This window comes from Tinamus guttatus, unplaced genomic scaffold (genome assembly GCF_059628265.1).
Source record: "Tinamus guttatus ecotype Peru unplaced genomic scaffold, ASM5962826v1 Tinamus_guttatus_pri_ptg000087l, whole genome shotgun sequence".
In the NCBI taxonomy this organism is placed as follows: domain Eukaryota; kingdom Metazoa; phylum Chordata; class Aves; order Tinamiformes; family Tinamidae; genus Tinamus; species Tinamus guttatus.
The window spans coordinates 595,117-622,487 of record NW_028288621.1 but is presented as its reverse complement, the minus strand read 5'-3'; the positions used below and the strand labels follow the sequence as shown (position 1 = coordinate 622,487).

The 27,371-nt window shown below is 50.7% G+C and overlaps 1 protein-coding gene across 1 annotated transcript; it reads left to right on the top strand.

Moving 5' to 3' along the window:
• The first annotated feature begins 15,144 nt into the window (after window positions 1–15,144).
• On the top strand, window positions 15,145–23,180 carry LOC148595524 (transmembrane protein 209-like). Its single transcript, XM_088520348.1, has 15 exons — window positions 15,145–15,281; window positions 15,407–15,465; window positions 16,127–16,258; window positions 16,673–16,819; window positions 16,913–17,001; window positions 17,383–17,575; window positions 17,995–18,164; window positions 18,667–18,738; window positions 19,406–19,502; window positions 20,398–20,586; window positions 21,055–21,140; window positions 21,699–21,813; window positions 21,914–22,011; window positions 22,741–22,814; window positions 23,126–23,180. Exons 1-15 carry the CDS (start codon window positions 15,145–15,147, stop codon window positions 23,178–23,180), a joined length of 1,713 nt encoding a protein of 570 aa, XP_088376474.1.
• The last annotated feature ends 4,191 nt before the right edge of the window (window positions 23,181–27,371 follow it).

The window sequence follows — 27,371 nt, the reverse complement described above, 5'->3', positions numbered from 1 at the left end:
CAAAATTATCTAATAAGCTTCTTAATCACATGCCATGTGTGCGGTTGCAGTTTTCCTCTTTTTTTTTGCTTTGTTCCTTATCTGTTGATAAGATGTTCTGTACTGTCGTCCCTGAGGTGAATTAACAAGACACCTGGACTGCCACCCTTGAGGTTGGTTATCTGCTAACAAGGCATCCTGTACTGCTGTTCTTGAGGTGGGCCTCCACACATGGGGAGATCTCTGGCCCCGGGGAGATCTCCTTCCCCATCTGCCCTCGGCTTTCGCATCGTTACCTCAAGGCTGGGAATTGCGCTCCCTTGGAAAGCCAACCTTTCAGCACAGTGCTCAGCAGAGCTGCAGCAGCTGCAGGGCCCTGCTGCTTGGGGCATGTATGTGCCTGCCCTCCCCTCTGCAGCCCCACCAAGCCAGGCCATGGGCAGGAGGGCAGGACCAGACCAAGGCTGGGCTCAGCCAGAGGCCACGGTGCCTGCAAGGTGCCCGGCAGCTGAAGAGAAGGAGACCAGTTTTACATCAGGGCTCCCAGGCCACTACCAACCCACAAGGGCTCTGCTGAGGACATGCACACCTCCCAGCTGGCCACAGTTGCCCTTTGGGCTCATTGGGCTACCAGGAAACATGTCTCCACCATGGAACACAAACCTTTCTGGAGGAATCACATGGGAAGGGCCATACTGGAACAGGGACGAAGGAGCAAAAAGATGAAGAATGCTTGTGGAGGCCGAAGCAGCACGCCAAGTGGAGCTCAGTCTCGGAGGCAGGCACCCACCAACACCATCATGGGACTGCGTGAGGAGACCCCATGGCCACCCGGCAAGCCCAAGCCCACGCATTACTCTCTGCCACCGTGCTCATCAGTGTGGGGTGAGTCCAGCACACAAACACCCTTCCTCACTGCATCCCCCATCCCCTGCCGCTGCCCTCTTCCCTCCCCACCTCGATACTGGAACATCCCAGAGGGGCAGTTATCGCCATAGGAACACGGATGCTTCCCAGGGCTCCGTCCCGCTCTGCCCCGGGGCTGCCCAGGCAGCAGCAAGGCCACATGTGGAGCAGGGCCACACAGCACCAGGGGCCACCAGCGGTGCCCAGGAGATGCAGGGAGCTGCGGGGCTACAGGGCAGCTGCACGATGGCTCACAAGGTAGGACCCAAATCCACCGCGGGTCTCATGGCCCTCAGACCACTGACATTTCCCTTTTCTCTCCTCCACTTTACCTCGTTCCCTTCCTGCAAAAGGGGCTGTCCATGTCAGGGAGGGAGGGAGGCTGATGCAGCCGAGCATGATCTCTGCCATGCCACACTGCTTGAGAGTGTTTTTGTTGTTGTTACTATGGATGTTGTTTAGTTGATGATTTTTTTGATGTTTCTAAAATATCTATTAGTTACATATTTATTAAAGATATAATCTTGCAGTGTTGTTTGTTGATTCCAAGTGAGCTCTAGCACAAAAGCCTTTGCCACTGCAGGTATGTCCACAAAGACCCATTGTCACCATTTAGAACAATGGTAGAAATGTGTTAGCAGAACACCTGGTGGTTGAAAGTGCTCTTACAAGGGAAACTATGGCCTGGATGAATTAAGTGAAAACTCATCAAAACTCAAAAAGGGAGCTGAATAGAGCAGCCTGAGCAAAACAAAACCATACATGGAAATAAGCAGCAAAAAGTTCATGAAAAGGACATCCGGAACAGTAATAAAGAGAATGCTTCCTAAATCTACCCTGGTGTTAATAGTTTTATTCCTGATTAGGGTGACAACCTGTTTCTTGTGCCTAACAGATAGATGACTGCAATAAACAGTTCTTTTTCTCTAATTTCAAACAACTTACATGACTGCTGTCAGGGGGACCATTCTCTTAGGTACCAACCAACAGCACCATTTTCTAAGGCACTGGGATTCAAAGGGAAGGCTAAGCACCGGATGGTGAGGTGGACTGCTCCAGGCTCTTGTCATTGCAGTTACAGTTGGCAAAACTTGTGCTTGTCTTCATATAACTGAACACTTCTGAGAACCAGATCTTTTCTCTTAATACTTCTGCACTGCAGGAGACCAGAATGGTCCTTTTGTTCTAATTCCCCCACAGCTCCAGTTCTAAGGAGCTCTCCTCCCATCATCCATTTCAGGGGAGCTTCCTGGCAAGTGCCTCGTCCCCCAGCCGAGCAGTTCTACATGCAGCATAAAGGGGTTCACAGTGTCGGCAGAAGGAGTGGACAAGAGCAATCCTCCTGCGAGGTGAGAGCGTGGGAGGAGGCAATGGAGCAAATCCTGTGCTCTGCTACTTGTGGGAGGCAGATGCGTCTCTCAGAGTGGTTGCTCCGTCCCACCACACGCTGGGCTTTCTTGCTGCACAACCAGCAGGTAGCAGTGTCAGGATCATCTCTCTCTCTTCTTCTTCATTCCAGGGGCGCATGCAAGCTCTTGCCAAGACCTCCACCACTGAGAGCAGTCAGTTCACATGGAAGGCTGAACCCAAAGAAGAGTGGGCAAGAAGAGGCTGGTGATGACAACATCAGCAAAGGCAATGTAAGACCCGGTAGGAACTTGTTCAGAGGTTTGCTCCTCTTGCTAGGAAATTCTAGTCAAGGCACTAAAGTCATGCATGGACTAGCACAGGTGTTCAGCTCTCTCTCATCCCCACTTTCAGGAAGCTCTCTTGGGTAGAGCCTGCTTCCCCAGCAGAGCCACTGTTCAGGGAGTCTGAGTGGGGTCACAGCACCAGCTGAAAGAGAAGGGAAGAGCAAGGCTCCCGTGAGGTGAGAACCTGGGAGAGGGCCCTTGACCTAATACTGTGCGCTGGTACTTGTGGCACGGGGATGTGTTTCCTGCACACATTGTCCTTCTGAATTAAGAAGGGTGGTTACCCCCTCCCACCATGCCCTATGCTTTCTTGCTGCAGGATGAGCACATACCTGGAAACAGTGAGTCTCTCCTCTTAGGCTGCTTTTTCTCTTCTGGCTTCCAGGTCCAAATGCAAGCTCTTCCCAAGATCTCCAGCAGCAGTAGCAGCAGTGGCCCATGCTCCTGTTATTCCCAGGACCCTAAGGAAGGTGGAAGTAGAGGCTGGTAAGGACAATTCCAGCAAAGGCAATATAACACCTGACAAAAATTTTAGTCCTCCTAGCAGAGTACTCAAGCCAGGACAGAAATGGTAGAGTATGGCTGATGTTCTCTCTCCTATGCCCTTTCAGGGAATCTTTCTGGAACGACCCTCTTTTCCCATCAGAGCCATTATTCCAGAGACGTAGTGGGCTCATGGTGACAGGAGAAGGGAGAGAGAAGAGCAAGTGTCCCAGGAGGTGAGAGCCTTGGAGAAGGCAAGAGGGCTGCTGCTGTGCTCTGATCCTTGTGGATGGGAGATGTGTGACTGGGGTGTAAAGCCCTTCTTGACTCGGAAATGCTGTTACGTGCTGCCACCATGCCCTCTGCTTTCTTGCTGCATGGCAAACATCTAGCAGCATCTAGTGAAAGTCTCATGATGTTTCCCTGGGACACAAAGTCTCCCTACGCTCTGGAAGGCTATTGCCTTCCTGTCACCATGACCTGGCTTTTCCTGGCGCCAGGCAGGCAAGTGCAGAGCAACAGGCGAGTGCTGCAGATCCTCTTTCCCAGAGACTGTCCTATCTATCTGATGCATCGTTATATGCTTCCTCTTTCCAGGTGCGAGCTTGAGAGGTCACCAGAAAGAGCAGGCTGTAAATACACCCTCGCCTATGCTTCACCTGCCCAAGGTAGTAAGCTGCCAGATGAAGGAAGCACTGCCACTTAGGTCCCAAGGGGACAAGAGCTGAGGGCCTTGGCAGAGGGGGAAGCATTGTATGACTGTCTTCAGCTACCCAATGGGCCCTTTCTCCTGATCCATCCTTTCAGGGAGTCCAGCAAAGTGCGTCATTACCCTGAGGAGACTTCGTGCTCAAAAGTGGGCACAAGTTCATGTGCTGCCCACCATCCAAGAGGAAGCAAGTGAGGCAGCCAAAACAGTAGTGTTTTCTCCCAGGTGAGAGTCTTGGGAAAATGGTTTTGAGGAGCCCTGTGTTTCTGTACAGTGTTTCATGCTCAGGGTAACAGTGGCGCGGAAGAACCTCCTGTTGCAGAAGCAGGTGTGCTGTCCGGGAGCGCAAGGAGAAGAAACTCATCCCACACGCTCATGTCCTCCTCTCCTTGTGTGTTTTCAGATTGCCACGATGTCCCAGCAATTCCTGAGGGCAGACAAGCCCTGCAACCCAAGGCCAGGCAGCAGCGCCTCGTTGTGAAGGACGTCCAACCACAGGACAGGTAGATTGGTTGAATGGATGGGTAGGATGTTTGTGTCAGCCTGGAGACAGCTCTGTGAACACACTTGACTTGCTTTGAGGCCACTGGAATAAGCAGTACCTTCTTCGGGCTCTGATTTTCAAGATGCCACTTGTTCCAAATTTTCACGGGGTATTCTTCCTACAGATATTCTCAGGAACATCTTCAGAGCATTTTCTTTGGGCAATATTTCTCCTAGTAATATTAATCGTGAACTTTTATGTAATACAAAATATACAGTTTCCTTGTAGATCAGTGATCGTTTAGATCTCTATTCAATGCAGAACGGGGCCCTGCACTGTGCCTTGTGAGCAAAACACTGCTGACAGAAAGGCACAAAGAGGAGGCACAGAAGAGCACAAGCTACTCCCCTGAAAGAAAAAAAAAAAAAAAAAGGCAAAATCTGAGACTCATATTCTGTGATATTGCCTTTCTGTGGCCTGCAGGAAATCTGCACCCACTGCCTGAAGGAGGAGAAAAAGATCTTCTGGGCTTCAGTGGCCAAAGATACAAAAAGGAAGGAAAGGGAAGAAAGAAGAAGATGGCAGGAGAGGCGCAGAACAATATAAAATAGAAGCAATCTTCGAACTAACAGCATGTTCTCCTCTGTCCTTTTCCATTGAAGTGTTTCCTGCTTGCGCGAGAGATGGGTTAGAGAGCTTTCCAGCTGAAGGGCCTTGGTGTTGCTCACTGGAACACCCAGTCTGTGGCAACAAAAAATTGGGAGGTCATTGGGGAACCTGGGAGGACTGTTAGAGAACCTGGGCTAAGGGAGGAACTCCTGGCCTTAGGGGCCGTTAGCATGAAGTGGGGCTAAAGAGAACATTCTCCCTTGGAATTATTTATTTATCAGTCTAAACCTTTCTAAATTATCGAGTAAAGTCAAAAGAGTAAAGTGAAAGGAGCAGTAAAGACAGAGGAGCATCTCCATCAAAGCAACCTGTTTCCATTGCATTGGAATAGGATGCAGATATCCCTCAACTAGAAAAAAGCTTTTGATTTCTGTATCTGTTGGTGTGTATAGTGTGTGTGGGGGGTGCCTAGGCACTCTAAGAAGAAAGGTAGGTGATGTCTGAAAGAGAAAATACAGAAGAGAAGCCAAAGAAGCGGTGAGGGCAATGCTTGTGGCTGGCTACCACAGGAATGCTGTATTCTGGCCACGAAAGCCCTTCCTTGACAAGCCTCAATCTACTTGCTCTTCTTAGTCCAAGCGGGTGTAAAACCCACCTGGGCCTTTCCTCGGCCTTCAATGGGGTCAGGCAGTATCAGTGTTTCTTCTGCATTGTGCTTGCCTCTTTCACCAGCAGTCCCTCTGGGTGTAGGGCAGCTTGGGTTTGCAAGAATTGGGAGAGACTTTTCTGTAGACTTCTGTAGTGTCTGTGGGGGCCACCTAGTTCCACTATCCATGTGGAAAGACTTTCTCTTGCAAGAAACACTGCTATGGCAGTGATGCTGCATGAAGAAAAATACTGGAGAGGCTGGTGCTGAAGTCCCATTGAGCTCTATGAATGCAGGAAATAGCACCAGTCACTGGGGCTGAAGAATGAAGAGGAAGAACAAACATGAGGGGAACGTGACAGCTATGGCATGGCTCTCATTCCTGTGGAATTTTCTACTTCCTTCCTTGGGAGGTGGCGCACTGCTGAGGACATGGAACACTTTTGGGCTTTACTTTGTGTTGTGAGATGGGAAATTGTAAAGAAAGAGGGTAAGGACAGTTGCTTGGCATGTAGCACTCCTGAGCTGAGAGACTCTGCAGCTTCTCTTGGCAGCCTGAGGAAGTTCCATGGGCAGATCTATACGGACCATCAAGTATAGGAATATGTAGGAAGAAAGGTAGGTGTAGCCAGGGATGAAAACAGTGGCCTGATTGCTTGATGGATAAAGGCTTTTCTGAGGCCAACCAATATGGGAATATATAGGATGAGTTAATTGCATCAGTATTGTGAATTGGGGGTGGAAGATATGGGAATACCAAGGGACATGGAGGGCTCCAGTTGTGCCTTGGGTTCAGAGCCTTGAAGAGCCTCCAGCCCATCGTGACCAATTTTGGCAGAGCCACCTTGGCAAAGCGTAGGAAGGGGAGAAACCTCTGCCACTGACTGTGGCAGCCGTGCTGCATGACCAAAATCACTTTGTGTGCCCCTCCTGCTGGCAATAACCTTGACCTGTCTGCAAAACCTTTGTCCAAAGCAGAGCAGAGCAAAGGAAAGCAGATAGAGAGCACGCTGTCCTTGTGCTGCCCATGGGAGCGAGAGATTTAGGTGCGGGAGGGCAGAACGGTGCCTCTCTTGGTGCCGTCTCCGTGCTGTGCTGGAGGCAGCTTTCCTGCTCTCAGCAGAGAAGTGGGTGGTGGTAGGGGGACGAGGAAGAGGCGACCCGACCTGCACAAGCTTGGCTTCCTGCAGTAAAGCTGCGAGGCTGCAGAATGGAGAGGCCTCTCATTTAGGTCCTTTCACCATTTTGAGGTTCTTGTTTGAATGGTATTCCCAGTGCCTTGACTCATGGCAGCTGTATGAGCCCCTTTTGGGACTGGAATCAACACATCCTCTTCAGACATCGGCTTGTAGAAATCCTACCTATACCCAAGCATCATTGCACAGTGTTCTTTTAATCTAACAAGGCTGCTATTTAAACATTCTAACCTTAATTTTAAAAATTAACGCAATTCTAATTAATTTAATCCTGACATATAGAAATCAGTTCTCATATTACAATTCTACCCCTGCTAGTAAGAGTATATTTTTATCCTTGCCAGAGTTGGAGATGGACTAGCGTTGAATGAAGATCCATTCAGTCTAGCCACTCCACTAGTAACTAGTGCAATGCTTCTCATATCATTCTCTTCTCATTCATGCTCTCATATCATTCACTCTAATCCTCAGAGTCATCTGAGCATAGTGTAAAGAATGGTTTAATTATTTGATTGGAATACCATTCTTCTAGGTGTTGTAGAACTTCCCTGTACCCTCCTCCCCCTTCCCCCAAGAGCTTGCTTAGGAGCAGTTTTTATGTATCCGATAGCCGAGAAGGAACACACATGAGAGTGTAACTTGAGAACACCACCAGTCATTTTATTTAGAAAACATAAGGGACTACCTAGAAAGGGAGGGAAAAAAAAAAAAAAGAGAGTTTCTGGAGGTGGCTGAGGCAGCAGTGCTGGGAAGGGCAGGTTGGGTGCAGATGCTCAGAGGCTGGCACGCCGCAAGAGAGCGGCAGCTCGCCATAGCAGAGGGAAACCCTTGCTTCCCTCCTGGCAGCAGGAGCGATAGCGCTTCTTTGGTGGGAGCTGTTCAGGACACCTTTCCTCTGGAGACTGCTCTGTAGGAGTGGGAGGGGAGGAGGGGGAAGCGAGGCTCCTCTTGTGATTCCCTCTTGGATTCTGCTTGTGGCTGCTGCCTGATGCTGCTCCCAGCTCAGGCTGAGGGTGGTCGGTGTCTTTGCTGGCCACGGTCCATACCACATTGTGTGGCTGAGCAGCAGTATTGGGTGTGCTGCAGCCGCTGTCCTGAGTGTGTGGTAAGGGAGGAAATGTCCTGTGAAAGGCCTCTGCCTTGGACATGCCAGCAGCTCCCACTGCATCCGTGGCCTCAACACGACAGCAGTGCTCTGGTCGGAGTGGAGTGCTATTTTTCACCTCTGCGGCCCCCTCTTTGTCACGGCACACCTCAATATACATCTTCCTGTTGTGGGGTAACAGCCTTGGTCTCTTCTTGGTGGAGATTGCAAGCATCAAATCTGTAATGTGGATTTGGACAAACTCCTCCTTTTCCAAGGGATCTTTGAATTCTTCCTTGCAGATGTCTTGCAAATCCTCATTGCAGTAGGAAGGGATGTTTAGTGGCTTGTTGCCTGTTGGAAAGGGGTCGGTCTGGTGAGCCGATGTGCCATCTGCATGCTTGGGAGAGGGCTGTGCTTCTGAAGGAGATGGGGGTGTCAGATCCCAGAGCTCTTCTAATTCTTCTTCAGAAATTTCCTCCAAATCCTCAATGCGGTTGAAGACAATATTCATGGGGTCATTGCCTGTGGGATCGGGATGCGTCTCGGGAGGCAATGTGCCATGTGTGTGCTTGGGAGAGCCCGGTGCTTCTGGCCAAGCTGTGGGCGCCAGATGCCAGGGCTCTTGTGGAGCTGGCACCTGGAGGCAGTGGTCAGCCCTTGTGGTGGAGCTGCAGCTGGGCTGCTGCCCCTCATGGGCAGCACAGAGAGGTGCAGGCGCGGGTGCTGGCTGCAGCTCTTGCGTGGAGGTGCGGCTGGCTGCCTGGCTGGCTGTCAGCGGAGGAGCAGAGGAGCTCTCGCCCGGCTCCTGCTCCTGCTCTCCAGGGCAGGCACGCATGCTGGCGCCTGCTGCACCTCGGCCGCTGCGCTCCTTTTGCTCAGCCCTTGCTTTAGCCAGGCCGCCTGTCCCTTGGAAGGCTCTTGCTGAATTGAGATGGGAGGGAAAAGGAGCAGTTGTCCTTTAAAGAAGGCAGGGCAAAGTAGCGATGCTCCAGCTTAGGGAGGAAACGGTGTCGAAGCACAAGCGCTGTCCAGGGAGACTGCAGGTTCCAGAGCAAACATTCCGCCAGAGCCGCTGGCAACCAGCTGCGGGGGCCAAGCAGCCCTTTGAGCCTTGGATGTCACAAACACAGAGCCATCGGTGTGGTGCCTTTGCGACGTGCCATCCCTGAGCAACGGCCTCTCCAGTAGGATGGAGGCTGCTCCCAGCCATAGCAAGTGCTTTGCCAGCAAAGGCACCTCTGTCAATTCCGCAGCAACAGCTCTCTGCTGTGTTTTGTTTCAAAAGGCCAGTCCAGCTCCCCACTGCAGGACTGAAAGTTACTCCTGACCATGTCTAAGGGACTTGTCTAAGGGTAGCTTAACCTTTAGCTTCAGTGCTTCTGTATTTCATTGACTTAAAACAATTCTGTATGAAACCTATCTAGCTTTCAGCTAGAGAGAAGCCACCCTAGGTATGAAATGCACTGCAAGGAAAACAGGGAGTGTGTCTGCCTTAAAGCCACCCTCATGCCTCAATGTGTGCAGGGGAAAGAGAGGAGGATTGAAGCACAAAAAAGCACATGCCCTTTAGCTGTGCTCTCCCTAACACAGGACTCAAGAGGCAGGAAGATGCCATTGAATTACCCTTGAGCCTTTCTAAAAATGCTCCGGAAATGTTCCCGCTGCTCTCATCACTCCATCAGTTACTCACCAGGGTTATGGCTGTGGTTACTGATCTGGCAGGATTAAAGTGAGTCAAGGTTTGCAGGGCCACCTATCTTCCCTTTGCTCTTTTTCTGCACTCATTCGACACAGAGGAGCAAAAGGGTTTTTTTGGATCCGACAGCCGAGAAGGAACACACACGAGAATGTGACTTAAGAACACCACCAGTCATTTTATTTAGAAAAGATAAGGAACTACTTAGAAAGGGAGTTTGCTGGAGGTCGCTGAGGCAGCATGACATAACATCAGGATCAGCATTGCTACTGTCTATTGATACTGTGATAATCAAAGCCAAACAAAACAACACACGCACACACACAACGAAAGAAAACAGAGGAGCCCTGACTCCCATCACCCCCAACTACCACCGAACAGGAGTGTCATGCATCTTTGCACAGTGTCATCACTCTGATTAGAGAATGGCAGCGAACATGGGGAAGTACAAGCAAGCTTGTTGTTCCAAAGCCCTTCGGCCTAAAGCCCTAGGGATTTATTCTGAGCCTTTAATCCTAGTCTTAAACCCCTTTAGCCCAAAATCGTACCTCTTTATTCTTATCCTTTTAGCCCCAAGCTGTAGCCCTAGCCTTTCATCCTAGCCCTTTCCCACTGCTTCTTTTATCTTAGCCTGTGGGGAATCACAGAGGAGCAGGAACAGCCCAGAAGACCCTTCTAAGCCCAGGCCTTGGGTATTTTCACAACCTTCCCACCAGGGGTGCCAATAAACCAGTGACCGATCCCAGAGAAAGGCACTCCCTAATCTTCTACAGGTGCCATCTATATCCCCACATGTCTTTATCTTCACCAGGTGATCCTTTCCTCCTAACTACTCCCATAATTATTGGCCTCAGAAAATCCTTTATCCATCAAGTGATCAGATAATTGTTTTCATCCTTGGCCATAATAACCTTTCATCTATATATTCCCATACTAGCCTTTTTTTTTTTTTCCCTTTAGTCTTGTTCTAGCCCTTTAGGCTTAAGCTCTTAAGCGCTAACCCCCACAATCCTGATCTCTTTACCATTTAACCACAAGCCTGTTAGTTCTAAAGCCTTTAACCCTAAGGCATTCAAACCCAGGCCCTTTAGTCCTAAACCATAGCCCTAGCCCATTAATCCTAGCACTTTAATGTTAACCTTTTAAGCCCAGCCATTTAGCTTTTTATCCCTTTAGATCAAGACCCTTAGCCTTAAGCCCTAAGACTTTAATGCTAGCCCTTTAACACTCATCCTTTAATCCTACCCTTTTCATCCTAGCCCTCTAGGCTTTTACCTTTTAGCCCTACCACTTTTGCCCAGAACCCTGGTGCTTTAGCCCTAGCTGTCAAGATCTTTACTGCCTACGAATTAAGCCTAAGCCCTTTAGCCCTAAGCCTTGTTGTCCTAGCCCTTAGGCCACAGCCCTTCAGACCTCAGCCCTAACCCTTTAGTCCTAGCCCAGTACTCCTAGGGCTTTAGCCCTTAGCCCTGGGAATGGGGTTACCGAGCGCCTCTGAAAACCGCCCTGCTTAGAAAACCCCAGCTCCAGGACCCAGCTCCCTGCAGGCGCTGGCAACGATCGACTCCTCGCAGAGCAGCCGGGACAGAGAGAAAAACCCAGATGGAGGTTAAAAAAAAAAAAAAAAAAAAAACCTCATTCTTACCTTATTTTTTAAATGTTTAAAGAATTCTAAATGCTATCTACAACCTGGAAAAAAAAATCATTACACACAAAGTTAGACAAAACAACCTGCAACACCCACCCATCCCCACAGTATCACAGTCACCAGCACACACTCTCTCTTCCTGCTCTAACAGGCAGACAACACCAGATTTGCAGAGAGCACCCGGGAATGGGCTGACCGAGCACCTCCAAAAACCGCCTTGCCTAGAAAACCCAGCTCCAGGACCCAGCTCCGTGCATACATGTTCAATATCAAAAGCAGCCAAAGTGCAACTGCCCACCAAAGTTGAGCATCACTCCTGCTATCAGAACCATCTGCTTCCAGCATTTGCTGCATAAGAGCAAACGGATGCAATCACAACGGATGCGGGTCTCGGCGGAGACTACAAACCGGAGCACAAAAAAGCAGCCCCTGTTGAAATGCAGCCAGTCGAACCCTGCTCTGGGGGAAGGGGACGTCTGTGTGAGCTGCCCATGGAAGGGGCCCCTTCAGACTTGGTCTGGGAAACTGCAGCTGCAATTTCAGCTCAGGGAAACGGAAACAAAACAAACAAAATACCCCCAAACCTAAAAAGATACAGAACAAACCCAAAAAACAAAGCCCCCACCACCAACAACAAAAAATTATCCCCAACAAAAACACCATTTCTTCCTACCCCCAGCCAGGATTTCTTCTAATGCTCAGAGTTCTCCCAAATCCACCTCAGATTGCCCTGCCCTACCCAATCCAGCATGATAATCATCTACTTCCAAGATCTTAAAAGATGCTACATAACAGACAGGGAGAGCTCAGAGGCAGCTCTCCTTGTAACACAGAATCGTTTTCGGACACTTGAAGATACAAGAAGGATGCTCATTGGAGCCTTGAACTCTCCAGGAATAAAGGCAGAGAAAAGTTTACACAAGGGCAGCTGCCTGCGCCACAGCCACGGCCATGGCCCTGCCTCCCGCGCCCGCCGCGCGCACGGAAAAGGCCCAGGGCGGCGGGGGACGAGGGGCCGCAGGCAGCGTCCCCAGGAGGGCCGGGACCCGGCCCCAGGACAGGCTCAGGCCAGGTTCACACTGCGGACGACTCCCAGGAGGGTGTCTGCTCCCGGCAGCGCCAGCGACACGGCTCTGGGATCCCTCCGCAGGGGCTATCGGCTCTCTGGCCAGCCGGGCACCGCTGCCAATTCCAGCGCAGCGAGACCGGCCCTCCCCGCAAGACCTCCCGCTTCCCCGTCTCGGCCTTGGGAGCAGCCCCCAGCGTTTCTGCACGGGCACAGCTGGTGCCATGGGGCACTTCCAGCTGTTAACTCTTTCCTGGCACGTTCAGCCCCCTGCCAGCAGCAGGGCGAGCACCAGCTTCAGTGCCAGGGCTGCCCCGCGCAGGCCCCAGCACAGCCCAGAGCCCTGCAGGGCCGCTCCGGTCGTGCAGCCCCAGCCCTGGCAGGGCGGCCCCAGAGCCCGCAGCCCCGCACGGCCCCGCACGCCGGGCCCGGCTGCCCCCAGCCCCGCGACGCCCCATGCGGCCCCCGCAAGATGGCGCCGCCCGCGGCAGGGCCGGGCTGGGCCAAGGCTGCCGGTACCGCGGGAGGGTGCAGCGTTGCCATGGCAGCGCCAGGGGCGGCCCTCCCATTGGCTGGGGTTGGGGTTGAGGGCAGGGCCGGTTCCGACTGACGGCTGCGCCAGCCAATGGGAGCTGTGAGGCGGGCGACGGTGGCCGCTCCGGGGCGGGCTGAGGCGCGGGGCGGGCAGGGCCGCTGGGGGCGGCAGCAGCGCCATGGCCGGGCGGGCAGGGAGGTCCGCGCTGTCCCTGCGAGCGGGGCCGCGGGACCAGCAGGCTCCGAGCAGGGCTGGCAGGAGCCGCGCGGCCGGCAGGAGCTCGTGTGCTCGGAGCGCCGGGCAGGCAGCAGCAGGCAGGCAGGGCTGAGCGCCGGCCACGAGGGTTCTCCTGACAGAGCACCCGTGAGGGCAGCGGCGGCTCCTGGCTGCGGGAGGCGTTTGGAGGAGACTCCTGGCTCTGGCGGCCACGGGCAGCAGCAGGGATGTGCTGGGCTTGGCACCCGCCATGGAGCTCTCCTCCATCCCATCGGGGCAGCTGCCCGGTTGGGAGCAGCCACATGTGCCCTCTGCAAGGAGAGGCGCCCTGATGGCACCACGGGCAGCAGGGGAACAACAGGCAGTGGGAAACACTTCCTAGAGGCTGAGAACAGGAGCTTCTTCTCCATGAGCAAGGCCAAACTGTGGTGCAGAGACACAGAGAGATGCTCAGAGCTCCCTCCTTGGAGGTAACCCAGACTTGCCTGGAAAAGGCTCCAGGATGGTTCCTGCATTGGGAGCTGCCTTGCGCAGGGGACTGGACACCATATTGCAGGCTCAAGGAATCTGCCCTCCTGAGACAGGCTCCACAGACCCTGTGCTTTTAAACGTGCTCAGCAAGGTTCCTTGGTCTGTGCTACCTGAGCTAGAGATGCTCTGTCAGGAAAGAGCAGACGTGCCCTTAACACCTTCCTTCCTTCCAGAGGGCTTCAGCTGGGAGCCTGGATCCTGCCAAGCTCCAAGACCATGAACCACACCAGGATTTTTGTATCCCATGACTATTTCCCAACTTTCCTTTGTCTGATCCCGAGGAAAGCCATTTCTCATCTTCGGCCTTAGTTGATCCCGGGGATTTTCCTTGACACCTCCAGGCACCCTGGATTCTCCTGGCACCCTGCCTGTCTTTGGGATCTCTAGAGCCCCGGCACCCTGGATCTGCCGCACTTTGACCCCAGGCACCTCAGGACAGGCCCCCACACTGCAGTGCTGCTGTGCAGCCTCCTGCACGGAGCCCGTGAGGCACTGCCGGCCTCAGGAGCTGCATTTCGGCTTGGTCACAAGTTGGGGAGATGACCGTCTCCCAGCTCCCCAAGTGCTGAACCTTGTGAGCATCCCCACAAGCAACGTCCCTCTCCTCCATGTCCTTGCACAGTCCAGGGGCCAATCGTGCAGAAGGGAGACCCCGTCCCCTTGAATGCTGTCAGAGCTGCAGCTTTGCAGCCACTGCAAAGGGCAGCAGGACCTTTACTCATTCTCCCTTTTTGCTTGTTTTCAATTGTTTTTCTTTTTTTCTCTCTTTTTCTTATATATTTTTCTGTTTTCTCTGTTTTAAGACTTTTTCTTTCATTGTGCCCCTTTTACCCTTTTTATCTTGTTTTCACCCTTTTTATTTTGGTTTCTCCATTTTTCATGTTTTTTCTCTTCTAGATTTTTTCCTCCAGTTTTATTTTTAGTTTTTACCTTCATTTTTTTCACATCTTTCAGCTTTTCTCTTTCCTTCCCCCTCTATTTTTCACCTTTTTATTCCATTTCCCCCTCATTTTTAGCGTTTTTCTTTCATTTTTTCCCTTTTTTCCCCCTCAAAGCCCCATTATTTCAGTGAAGTCACTTTTACAGGTTTATGTTCCTGTTCGGCATTGGGGAACTCGAGGCGTTTTTAAGCCGTCGGGGGCTTGGCAGGAGGCTCGGGAGGGCCTCGTGGGGCCGGGAGGCTCAGGAAAAGTCCCCGGCGTCGGGGGCGTCGTGTGTAATTTGTGGGGCGCCGAGGCGGGACGTGGAGGTGCAGAGGGGGCAGGAGGCAGCGGTGCAGGCGGGACGTGTCGCTCGCGGGGCCTCCCGGAGCGGGGGGATGTTGAGCAGGAAAGGGGAAGGCAGCGCTGCCTGGGCCCCCTGCGGAATGTTGGTTTTCAAAAGTGCCCTCGGAATGGGAAGGGGGCCCTGTGCCCTGCAGCCCGTTGGGGAAAACGGACGTGCTCTCCCTGGAGAGGGTGACGGCGCTCACAGGCTTTGCAGGAGAGTGTTGCTGGCCAAAAGCCCTGCTCCCCGCTCGGGAATCGGGACCGGGAGCTCCTCAGGTGACGTCCTTCTGTCCAGGTTGCTCTTGGTTCTTGCTGTTCTCCTCAGCGTGGTGCTGAGCCAGGATGTGGCTGTCTAAACTGTGGGGTGTTTGTCTCCCTCTTGCCGCAGACCATGGCAGCCCCAGGGCTTTCGGCAGGTGCCCTCCTTGACAGGAGCATGAGGATGAGGAGAGAGGCTGGAGAGCGGAAGGTGCTCTGGGCCTGGGGGCTCCTGAATATCTGCACTGCCGGCATGATCTGCGTGGACATGTATGTTGGCTGCGAATGTGACTGCGCTACAGAAAACATCCTGCCTTGTGCAGGCCTCGGTACTTCCCAGAACCCCATTACTGCCCGTTGGTAACTTTTCCTGTTTTATTGTATTTCCTTACCAGGACTGGAAAACTTCTCAGCACATACTACAATATCCCCTTCTGGCCACTCTGCTTCATTGGTGAGTTGTCTCTGCCCGTCAATGAGTTTTGGGAGGGGGCAATATTTCGTGCTTTTGTTTTCTTCCTGGGAAGTTGTTTTAAAGACAGCTTTAAAAAAAAAAAAAAGGCAGAACTTCATTTTACTTTCTTTTACCCCTGTTGGAGCTATGGGAATTTCCTCACTGTAGTGACAGGGAAGAGTCTCTTGGCGGCCCTGTTGTGGGGCTGTGTGACATTTCCAGGTAATGAAAGATCCTTTCAATGGAATAGACTCCAAAGGAGCTGTATCAAATCCTCTTGGAGGATGGAGAGGAGGAGGAGTGAGGCAAATGCGAAGATGAGGGACAGAAGGGTTTGGTGGAAGAGCCTTGCTAAGGAGTGTGAAACTTCCTTGTAGAGGTTGTGTTCTGCCTGGAAAATACCTTGCACTTTTGCAAATAAGCATTAAAGCCCCATAAATGAATTTTAGCCACATAAATGAATTTTAATGTAGAAAGGAGATTTGCCTCAACTGGTTCTTGAATAAAAAGAACCCATGAAGAAGCCTGACCTCCGTCCTCAGGCTAGCACTTACAGGAGCAGTTTTTTATGCATTTTTAATCTGTTTTTTAATATTAACAATAAGTTATTACTCATGGTCATGCCATCTAGCATGATAAAACCTTTTTTTCTTTATTCTAGAACTTGCACTTGCGTCTCTGTTCAGCCTGAATGCCGTGTTTGATCTCTGGCTGTATTTCAAATACACAAGGGCACCAACTCACCTGGTTATGACTCACAGGCAGCAGGTCCTTCTGGGGATGCAGAACTCAGGTAGGTAGTATAAACGCGTGTTTATCTGTGTTCTTTGGAGTTGGTGTCTTGGTCAAGTACAATTCTCAGCTTCTTTGTCTGAACACAGCAGTCAGACAAATTCCCTGCAGCATGTTAAAATTTAAAGTAGAAGTGCAAAATTGGTGAAGGATTGAGGGGAGAACTGAAGAGGGAAGAAGCCCTAACAAAGGAGGGGACAGCAGCCTGTTAAAGGGCAGCTGGAGAGACTCTCTGTGAAACTGGAGAAGGAATTTGTGGCCTCCCCGTGGAGCTGGGAAGAGGGCTTTTTAGCACCATTGAATTTCCTTCAGGGCAAGCTGCGTGTCTGTGTTTTGCAGTGTGGATTCAGAGGAAGCAGGGGAGTTGGAGGCTGCTGCATGTGCAGGGCTCACTGTGTTTTTGTGCTTCTTGCAGCGGTGCCGATAGCTCCAGTGCAGGAGCTGTCAGCGATGAGAGTCCCTTGGTGTGGGGCTGCGATGCAGGGCCAGAACGTGCTGAGCTACAGCCCAGGCCGCCCCCGCGGGGCCCGTCCCAGCTTGGCCTCGGCTCCTGCCCCAGACTGTGACCCTCAGCTGCCGGCTCCGCCCGCCAGCAGAGCCTCTTCCAGCAGTTCTCTGAGCTCCCGTCCCAGCTTGGCCTCGGCTCCTGCCCCAGACTGTGACCCTCAGCTGCCGGCTCTGCCCGCCAGCAGCGCCTCTTCCAGCAGTTCTCTGAGCTCCCGGCCCAGCAGCAGCTGCATCCAGGTAAGGACGGCGCTGGCTGCGAGGGAGCGCCTTGGCTTGGCTCCTCGTGTGCTCGTGCTGGGCCCTGAGATGCTGGAGGTGCCCGGCAGCTGTCTGCTCCCTTTGCACATTCGCCCTTCCAGGATTCATCCTTTCCCTAGAGTTAATTTATTGGTTTTGGAGGAGTTGGTGGGTTTCAGACAAAACTCCTTAAAGAGGAATGCAGACGTAAATGCTGAGGAGTAAAAAACCAATTCCCCTGATTCAGACTAGGCTTGATAGCAGCAAACTCCAGAGCCATAAATTCATCTGTTGAGCCAATCGATTCCTGCAGTTTGTAAAATCAAAGTGGAAGTCTTGTCTTCCTCATATGACACAAATGTCTGCTTCTGTTTGCCCAAGCTTCCCAGCTTCAGCCCTTCTCCTGCGGCTTCTTCCATTGATGTGAATATTGAAGCAGTGAAAAGTGAGCTCAGGAGCCCTTCACCAGTTCGGCCTCGTTTCCTCCTGAGCCAAGAGGAGGAGATCACAGACCAGAAGTCCCTGCAAAGATACCTGCAAAGGGAAGAGGAGAAAGAGCGCAGCCGTCAGATGGGTAAAGAAATGCCTTTGCTTGGCCTGAAAGGATGGGCGAGGAGAGGATGTAGGTTTTATTAGTCGTTAGGGGAGAGAGTCGTGGGTGAGAATAGCTGGAAGGGATTTTGGGAAAGGGAGAGAGCTCCTGAAGTGCTAGTAAATAAAATGACCTCCCCGCTATGGTATTCCCCCTGGACGTGGTCAAGGTGGCTGCTGACCCCTTTAGTCTTCTAGGCAGTAATTGAGACAGGAGGCAGAATTTTGTAAATTCTCCACATCTCTGTGCCTCAGGGACTTCAGAAAATTCTCCTCCCTCACCATAATTCATGAGCTCGTCTTTCCAGTCAGAGTTGAATCTGTGCAGTTATTGCCTGCCCTATTGCGTGATTCTTGTCCTCCTGCTTGTACTAATTGTGCGTGCCTTGAATGTCATTTCAGCAAATTCAGTTTACAGCAGCTCCCCATTCGACTGCCCAGCGTTTTGCAACCTGACACGTTTGCTGGTGGAGCAGGCCAAGGTGCTGCGGAAGTTCCAGTACCAGGTGTCATGGTGTCCCCTGGGCCGCAGGGAGGAAGGTCGTCTGGACGTGCCACAGGCTGGCGGAGAGGTAAGTTCAGCACCAGAGGAGCCCAGAACCATAGAGCTCCTCCAAAGGGTTGGCCATGATCTCCATCACACTCCTTTACACTTGTGTCTGGACAAAGTCTCATTCAAAGGGATAGCGTTAAGGGATAGGGATAGGGTTAATTAAATTGGATCCATGTCTTGATCTCATCCCTTAATCTAAGAAAGCTTCTTCTTCAAGTACCTCTTTCATGTGTCCTGCACCTCTGCCCCAGTTTTGTCCTGCGAGAGCCGGGAGCTCCAGACAGTGACTGTGGCCTCAGGTGACACGTGGTGTCCTGTGAGGAAAGAGTAGGAGTGCAGTATGGCCAGGTGCTGAGGGCTCCCCATGCTGCAGCCAGGAGATGTGTGAGGGCTCTGGAACATCTGCAGTTTGCCCTGTGGGCTGTGGTTGGGCTCCAAAAATATCGTAGGCCCTAAAAGCTCCTTTGTTTTTCTCTCAGGTTTCTCTCTGTAGGTGGATAATGACTGTGTTGTTTGTGTAGGTTTGGTCAAGGGTGCTGGCGCATGGGTGGCAGCTGGATGCCCTGGATTTCTGGACCGATCGGCTCCGAAGGGTAAGTCCTGTGCCCATAGACGGCCTGTTCGTGCTGCTCGAAGAGGTGCGGCCAGATGGAGAAGGGCCTCATCTCTAAGAGACTTGGATCTTTGGGACTGGTGGGGATGAGGGTGGGCTTGGCCACGGAGATTCAAAGAGCATGCTAGTACCAAAGGAGGAGTAAAACAGATTTCCCACCTCAACTTATGCCCTGGCTGACCTGGGTGTTGTGTATTCTGCAAACCTTCCAGTTGTAAAGTTCACCCACCTTTGAATGGAGACAAATACTTCGTAATGCACACTGCATGTAATAAGACTGCTTTTTTTTTCTTTCTAAAATCCAGATTTCCAAACTGCTTTTTTTCCTCCTGACTTTCAACCCCCTTCTCCTGGGCTCAAGTAAAGCATGGAAAATGCCAGCACAGTGGCTTTTCCTGACAGTCTCAAGGAGCATAATAAAGAAAGAAGTGAAAACAAACAAAAAAAAGAACATTTTAGTCTTGGGAGCAGGAGTCATTGTAGCAAAGGAAATACAATTGCATGTTTGTTTGTTTGTTTGCTTGTTTTAAAAGGAGTGGGGGGGTTGAACAGTAAAGATTCTTGAGATCTGAGATGGTGTCCTTTAGCAGCTTCCTGAGCACCTTGTTGCTTCTAACCTTTTTCTTGCTTGCATTTCTCTCTGCTAGTGGATTTTGCAGACAATTCTAGAGCCCCTTGTCCAAGAGATGGAGTCTGTGAGCGCTCAGCTGAGAAGAATGGGGTACCCCGCAATGCCGAGCGGAGGTAGGATGACAGGAGGAGCCATGGGGTTGCACTGTGTTTTCTTGGAAAGGTTATTCCTAAGATATGTGGAAGTTCAAGTGTCCGAAAACGATTCTGTGTTATGAGGAGAGCTGTCTCTGAGCTCTTCCTGTCTGTTATGTAGCATCTTTAAGGTCTTGGTAGTAGATTTTTGTCATGCTGATGGGGTTGAGCAGGGCAATCTGAGGTGGATTTGAGAGAGCTCTGAGCATTAGAAGAAATGGTCTTGGTTGGGGGTAGGAAGAAATGGTGTTTTTGTTGGGGATAATTTTGTTTTTTGTTGGTGGTGGTTTGGGTTTTTTGGTTTTGTTTTGGGTTTTTTTAGGTTTAGGGGGTATTTTGTTTGTTTGTTTTTCCATTTCCCTGAGTTGAAATTGCAGCTGCAGTTTCCCAGGCCAACTCTGAAGGGGCCCCTTCCATGGGCAGCTCACACGGACGTCCCCTTCCCCCAGAGCAGGGTTCGATTCGCTGCATTTCAACAGGGGCTGCTTTTTTGTGCTCCGATTTGTAGTCTCCGCCGAGACCCGCATCCCTTGTGATGCCTGTGAAGAACTGCCCCGTTGCTGGCCTCTTGTGCACCTCCCTGCTCCCCTGCTGCTCTCTGTTAAAAATTCCTTTTGATTCTTCCCTTTCTAGCCCCTCTCTGTTTCTCCTTCCTTACACCAGGCAGCCTTCAAGGGAGGGTTTTGTGCCTGCCCAGCCCTGCACAGTGTTTCTGCTCTGTGCTGGGAGGGAGGCAGCGAGTGCTCCATGGAGCTGGGCAGGGAGCGTGTGGGGCACTGCCTAAGGTGTGAGCTTGAGCTCTGAGCTTAGCAAGTAGTTAGAGCAGAGGAGGCAGTTCCTCTTTGTAACAGTGCGTTTGTTGACCCCTTGGCAGGGCGGCTGATCCCGTTCGAGTCGTGGGTGCAGGTGACGCGCTGGCTCTTCTTCCGCGCACAAGTCAGCACGAGCAGCATGAAACAGGCAGCGCTGGCTGAAGCCACAGCCATTCGGCAGAGCCTGCTCACCATCACACGGTACCTGGGCGTCACGGCCAACCAGGAGTACCTGGTTCAACGGATCAAAGGTACGTGCTCCCCTTGAAGACTCGGGAGCGTTTCGCTGAGCTGGGTCAAGCACTGGTGGTGCCAGATGCCCCGTTAGTGGAGACGCTCGGGCTGCAGTCCCAGCAGGGCAGAGAGCTGCTTTGCAAGGAGCAGTGCTGGGTGTTTTGACAGCTTTCTCTGCTTGTAGCAATGTGGTGGTGTGGGCCCGGGACTGGTTTTAGAAGGTTTTATTTCTCATTTCAATCAGAGCGGGGTAAGAAGTGTCCTATTCAATCCGTTTGTTAATTAGGAATAAAACTTCCCTTGTAAACTCAACTGCCCTGAGTATATATAATATATACAAGCATTTAATGAGTTCAGTTGTTCCTCCCAGTGAATGTGGTGCCCTGGCAGTGCACACGGAGGTGTGGGGTTCCCAAAGCTAGTGCAAAATAGGTCTTCCTTGCACCTTCCACCGCCAGTACCTGAATAGGTGTTGTTGTTTCCAGAGCTGTCCCAGGGAAGCTTCCGCTGGGGCAGAGGAGGGGATTTCAGAGGCCGGCAGTGGGGAGCTGACTTGCCCACCGACTCCGCTGTAAGTTTTCAAAGATGCCTTGGTAAAACTTCCTCAAGCTGCTCGTCTTCCAGCATGAGGCATTTGTGGGTGGCTGCAAGAAGTCCAAATCCTCTTTGCCTCGCTTATCCTCAGAATCGCAGTGTAGTTTTGAATAATGCAAAGGGGCCTGGACGTGGTGCAGATCACAAAAATGCCCTTGTGTGTGTTAGTCTGGGGGAAGCCTCTTCTTTAGACTCCTGTGAGATGTCCCACAGGTAACTGTGAGGGCAGCAGCCTGAGATAATTCACCTGAAATAGTTAAAAGAGAGACTGCAGGATAATCCAGGGAGTGGAAAACAATCTTTACACTGTCCCTCTTACCCTGTATTTGAAGGAAAACCAGCATTGAAAAAAAAAAAAGAAAGAAAAAAGGCATGAAACCAATTAAACTAGCATGAAATCAGTGATGTGGTTGACTGTGTCCTGTGTTTGTTCTCATGCCTGAGATTATGACAAGAGAGTTGCTGCTGCGTTGTAGTCTTTGGTTCCTCGGTCTTTCTGACGGCATTCAAGTGAAATTTGGGTTTTTTTGCACAGATCCTTATGCACATCTTCTGCACCTACCTGGACTCCAGGCTGCCATGGAACATCCAATATCCCGATGGCAAAACCTTCACTGCCCAGCACTTCGTCCAGACACCCCATGAACCAGGTACTGGCATTCTTGGGCTGCTGCTTTAGCTGCTGTTTGCCCCTTGCATCCCATGGGCACCCTTAAAATCCCTCTTTTCTTTTCTGACCTTCATTCCCAGACCTGACCGATGAGAAGCTCTTCTGCATCTACCAGAGCAGCATCAATCCACCGCACTACCAGGTCATCTACCACGGCCACATCTACAACATACAGGAGGTAGGAGCATGTTAGGTGTGTTCTGCTGACAGGAAATGTTCAGCAGAACTGATTTGGGTTTGTTTTTTGTTCTATTTATTTATTTATTTATTGTAACTAGCCACATCTATGTTTAGATTTAGGCTGGCTCAGTGCAGAAAGCAGCTTCCTGTGCATTTTCTCATGACTTCTTCTAAGACCCTAATTTCTGTAAGCTCTGATGTGAGCTGTTATTCCTGAATGCCAACAAGCCGGAGGCTTCCTTCTAGGAGTTTGTGGAGGGAACCATCTCGTCTCAATGCCAAGCTACCAGATTTTTCCTGCACGTTTTCATACTCTCTTGAGCCCTGGGTTGTGACTTGGTCGCCAATTTCAGAAAAATGCCATAAGAACTCCTGAGTATTTGAGGATGGTACTCCATCAAAAAAAACTCCTCAAAAATCATTTTTTTCTGATGTTTGTCTAAGTGAGAGGTAAATATTGAGGCAATCTCCCAGGCTGTTGTACCATTTTTTTGAGGTTTCTATTATAGTCTTTCCTCATCTCAGGTTATTAAACCTTTTCTATTATGGTGCACACCCCCTGCATACGTACCTTGCCAAAAGATTTGAAGGAAAAGCTGTACAGCTGTGGCTAAGCTAAGGGCAGGATATGCCCGTTGGTTTGCATAAGACATTCTCTCTAAGATAGTGGTGTGAGTGCTTGTCCCTGCAGTCGCTCCCAAAGTCTTCTCTCTTCCCACGCATTCAGGGCAGAAACAACCTGCTCCACGCGTTGCTCCTGTTCCTCTACATCATCAAGACCAGGGAATCGGGCATGCTCGGGTAAGTGTCGCCCCGTGAGTCCCCTCGCGCTGCCGGCGAGAGCTGAGCAGCAGCTTTGGGTGCTGAGGTGCCGTGAGGCTGCTCAGAGGGACAGCGGTGACAGGATTAAAATCCTGCTGGTGTTTTAAGTAAGGGCAGCCGTTCTGTAGGACTGTGTCAGTTGGGTGCGCGTGAGCACACGGGAAACGTTTTAGGTTTCTCCTTGGTCTTGTGCCAGCTGCAGATGAAGAAGTTTTCCTTGTAAGGAAGATGGGGTGTAAACAGGAGCTTTAACTTGCCGCTGGTTTGTGACTGTGGTGCTCTTTTTGCAGGCGCGTCAGTCTTGGTGCTTCAGGAGTCAACGTGCTGTGGATTTTTGGAGAGTGACGAGCGGGACCACAGTTTGGCAGAGGAGTGATCCCTCTTCCCAGACAAGAAGAACCGAGCAGCATCATTATCCTTTTTGCCTTGGAACAAAAACCATTGGAGAATTAGGGTTTAGGGTTAGGGTTTAGGTTGGGGTTAAAGATTTTGTTTGCTTGTTTGACTGATTGATCTTTGGTTGTCATTTTGGGGTGTTCCCTACCATGCCAATACACTCTAATGTAGCAAATGCTGGAAGCAGGTGGTTCATATAGTAGGAATGATGCTCGGCTTTGGTGGGCAGTTGCGCTTTGGCTGCTTTTGATATTGAATGTGTCTGCACGGATCTGGGTCCTGGAGCTGGGTTTTCTAGGCAGGGCGGTTTTCGGAGGCGCTTGGTCAGCCCGTTCCCGGGTGCTCTGTGCAAATCTGGTGGTCTTTGCCCCTTAGAGCAGGAAGGTAGAGTGCTGCTGGCTGTGATACTGTGGGGATGGACGGGTGTTGCAGGTTGTTTCATCTAACTTTGTGTGCAATGATTTTTTTTTCTTTTCCAGGTTGTAGATAGCATTTAGAATTGTTTAAGCATTAGAAATAAGGTAAGGAATAGATCTTTTTTTTTAACCTCAGTCTGGGCTTTTCCCTCTGTCCTGGCTGCTCTGCAAGGTGTTGATCGTCTCCAGCGCCTGCAGGGAGCTCCGTCCTGGAGCTGGGGTTTTCTAAGCAGGGAGGTTTTGGAGGCGCTTGGTTACCCCGTTCCCAGGTGCCCTCTGGGAATCCAGTGGCCTTTGCCCATTAGAGCAGGAAGACAGAGTGTGTGCCGGGGGCCGTGAGTAGTAGTGGTGAGGCTGCAGAGGCGGCTGTTGAGGGAGATGTCCCGCTGATGCACCCTGGGGAGTTGTTAGGCTTTACATTAAAAAGGAACACGCATGCTAACTGACCTGTTTTTTGGTTTTGCAGGTGCAGAAGATGGGGGCCCAAATGGAAAGGAAGATCCTAAGCCCTATAGGCCTCAGCCTTCCAGCCCTAGCCCTTCAGGCCAAGCCCTTCGCCCTAGGCCTGTTGGCGTCAGCCCTTTAGCCCGTTAGGCTCAGAGCCCTAAGCCTTATAGCATCCCTATAGGATCCTCCTAAGTCTATAGGGTAAGTTTAGATTTGCGAAATAGGTTGTGAGAATGGCACGGTTGTACGTTCTTTTGAGCAATAAAGATGCAAAAGTGCTGGAGTGCGTGTCTCATTTCAAATAAAGATGTTTGTGTAGTGTCTCATTTCAAATAAAGATATTTGTGTGGTATCTCATTTCAAATAAAGATAGAGGTGGTGTTTTGTTGCCTTCATTGAAGTAGATGCTGCCCTAAAGGGATAGGGCCGAAGGGCTAGAGCTCAGGGCAAAAACAGTGGGGATAAAGGGTGGGGGCTAAAGGGCTTGGCTTGAAGGGCCAAACGGCTGAGGGTTTGGGTTCAAAAGCCAGGATTCAGGAGCTGGGATTAAAGGGTTTATGACTACAGGACTAGGGCTAAAGAGATTAGGGCTAAAGAGGTTTGGGCTAAAGTGCTAGTGTTGAGGATTAAAGGGCAACAGTTAAAGGGCCAAGGGCTAAAGGGATAGGGCTGAATGGTTGGGTCTTAGGGTTAGAGGGCTAGTGATAGCAGGCTAAAGGGCAAAGATTAAAGGGCTGGGGCTAAAGGGAAAGGGCTAAATGCTCCAGGTATAAAAAGCTAGGTCTTAGAGCTACAGGGCTAGGATTAAATGCCTAAAAAGCTATAGGGTTAGACTTGAAAGGGTACCATTCAACACTAGCTTTAAATGGCTGGGATTAAAGGGATAGCACTTGGGACTAAATGGGTTTAGGGCTAAGGGGCTTAGGGCCAGCGCTAAAGGGCTAGGACTCAGGGTTAAAGGGCTAGGCTTAAAGGGCTAAGAGTTAGCACTGAAGGCCTTAGGGCAAAAGTGCGAGGGCTAAAGGACTTAGGACTAAAGAGCTTATGATTACAGGGAAAAGGCCTTGGGGCTAAAGGGGTAGTGCTTAGGGAAAAAGACCTAGTGGTAAAGGGCTGTAGGGAATGGCTAAAGGGCTAAGGCTAACAAGATCTTAGGGCCAAAGGCCCAGGGCTAAGGGGCTTAGGGCACTAGATTTGCAACTAAAAGACCACGGCTGAAGGCTGGTGTTAAAAAGCTCTAGTACTAGGACTAAAGGGCTAGGGCTTAGGCCTAAAGGGCTAGGACAGGAATGAAGGGCAAAAACGTGGGTATAGGAATATATAGATTAAAGGTTGTTATGGCCAAGGATGAAAACAATTATCTGCTTGCTTGGTGGATAAAGGATTTTCTGAGGCCAATAATTATGGGAATAGCTAGGAGGAAAGGTTAATAAGGATCACCTGGTGAAGGTAAAGAGATGTGGGGATATAGAGGTCACCTGTAGAAGATTAGGGAGTGCCCTTCCCAGGGATTGGTCACTGGGTTATTGGCTCCCCGGGTGAGAAGGTTGTGAAAATACCAAAACCCTGGGCTTAAAAGGGGCTGCAGGGCTGTTCCTGCTCCTCTGTGATCCCCATAGGCTAAGATGAAAGAAGCAGTGGGAAAGGGCAGGGATGAAAGGGCTAGGGCTACAGCTTGGGGCTAAAAGGATAGGAATAAAGTAGAATAAAGAGTCAAGAGTTTGGGCTAAACAGTGTAAGACAGGGATTAAAGGCTCAGGATAAAGTCCTAGGGCTTTAGGGCTGAAGGGCCTTGAAATGATGAGGTTTCTTGTACTTTCCCATGTTCGGTCCCATTTTCTAGTCAGAGCAATGACACTATGGGTAGATGCACAACACTCCTGTTTGGTGGTAGTTGGGGGTGATGGCAGCCAGTGCTGCTCCATTTTCTTTCCTTTTTTGTGTGTGTCTTGTTTTGTTTGGCTCTGATTATCACAGTATTAATATACAGTAGCAATGCTGTTCCTGCTGTACGTCATGCTGCCTCAGCGACCTGCAGAAAACTCTCTTTTTTTTTCATTCCCCTGCCTTTCCAGGTAGTCCTTTATGTTTTCTAAATAAAATGACTGGTGTTGTTTTCAAGTTACATTCTTGTGTGTATTCCTTCTCGGCTGTCGGCTACGTAAAAACTGCTCCTAGGAAAGCTCTTGGGGGAAGGAGGAGGAGGCTACAGGGATGTTCCACCACACCTAGAAGAATGGTATTCCAGTTGAATAATTAAGCCACTCTTTACACTATGCTCAAATGACAATGAGGATTAAAGCGAATTATATGAGAGCATAAATGAGAAGTAAATGCCCTGAAAAGCATTACACAAAATACTAGTTACTAGTGGAGCGGCTAGACTTAATGGATCTTCATTCAATGCCAGTCCATCTCCAACTCTGCAAAGGACAAAAACATACTCTTACCAGAAGGGGTAGAATTGCAATATCAGAACTGATTTCTATATGTCAGGATTAAATTAATTAGAATTGCATTAATTTTTAAAATTAAGGTTAGAATGTTTAAATAGCAGCCTTGTTAGATGAAAAGAACACTGCAATGATGCTTGAGTATAGGTAGGATTTCTCAAGCTGGTGTCAGAAGAGGATCTGTTGATTCCAGTCCCAAAAGGGCCTCATGGAGCTGCCATGAGTCAAGGCTCCGGGAATGCCATCCAAACGAGAGCTCTAAAATGGTGAAAGGACCTAAATGAGAGGCCTCTCCATTCTGCAGCCTCGCAGCATTATTGCAGGAAGCCAAGCTTGCGGAGGTCGGGTCTCCTCTTCCTCGTCCCCCTGCCACCACCCCCTTCTCTGCTGCAAGCAGGAAAGCTGCCTCCAGCACAGCATGGAGATGGCACCAAGAGAGGCACCGTTCTGCCCTCCCGCGCCTAAATCTCTCACTCCCATGGGCAGCACATGGCAGCGTGCTCTCTATCTGCTTCCCTTTGCTCTGCTCTGCTCTGGACAAAGGTTTTGCAGACAGGTCAAGGTTATTGCCGGCAGGAGGGGCACAGAAAGTGATTTTGGCCATGCAACACGGCTGCCACAGTCAGTGGCAGAGGTTTCTCCCTTTCCTACGCTTTGCCAAAACGGCTCTGCCAAAATAGGTCACGATGGGCTGGAGGCTCTTCAAGGCTCTGAACCCAAGGCACAACTGGAGCCCTCCGTGTCTCTGATTTCTTGATTTCTGCAAAGATGAGAGAGGCTACACTGACTCCCTGCAACTATTCCCTCTCCACCTTTATTTGGTT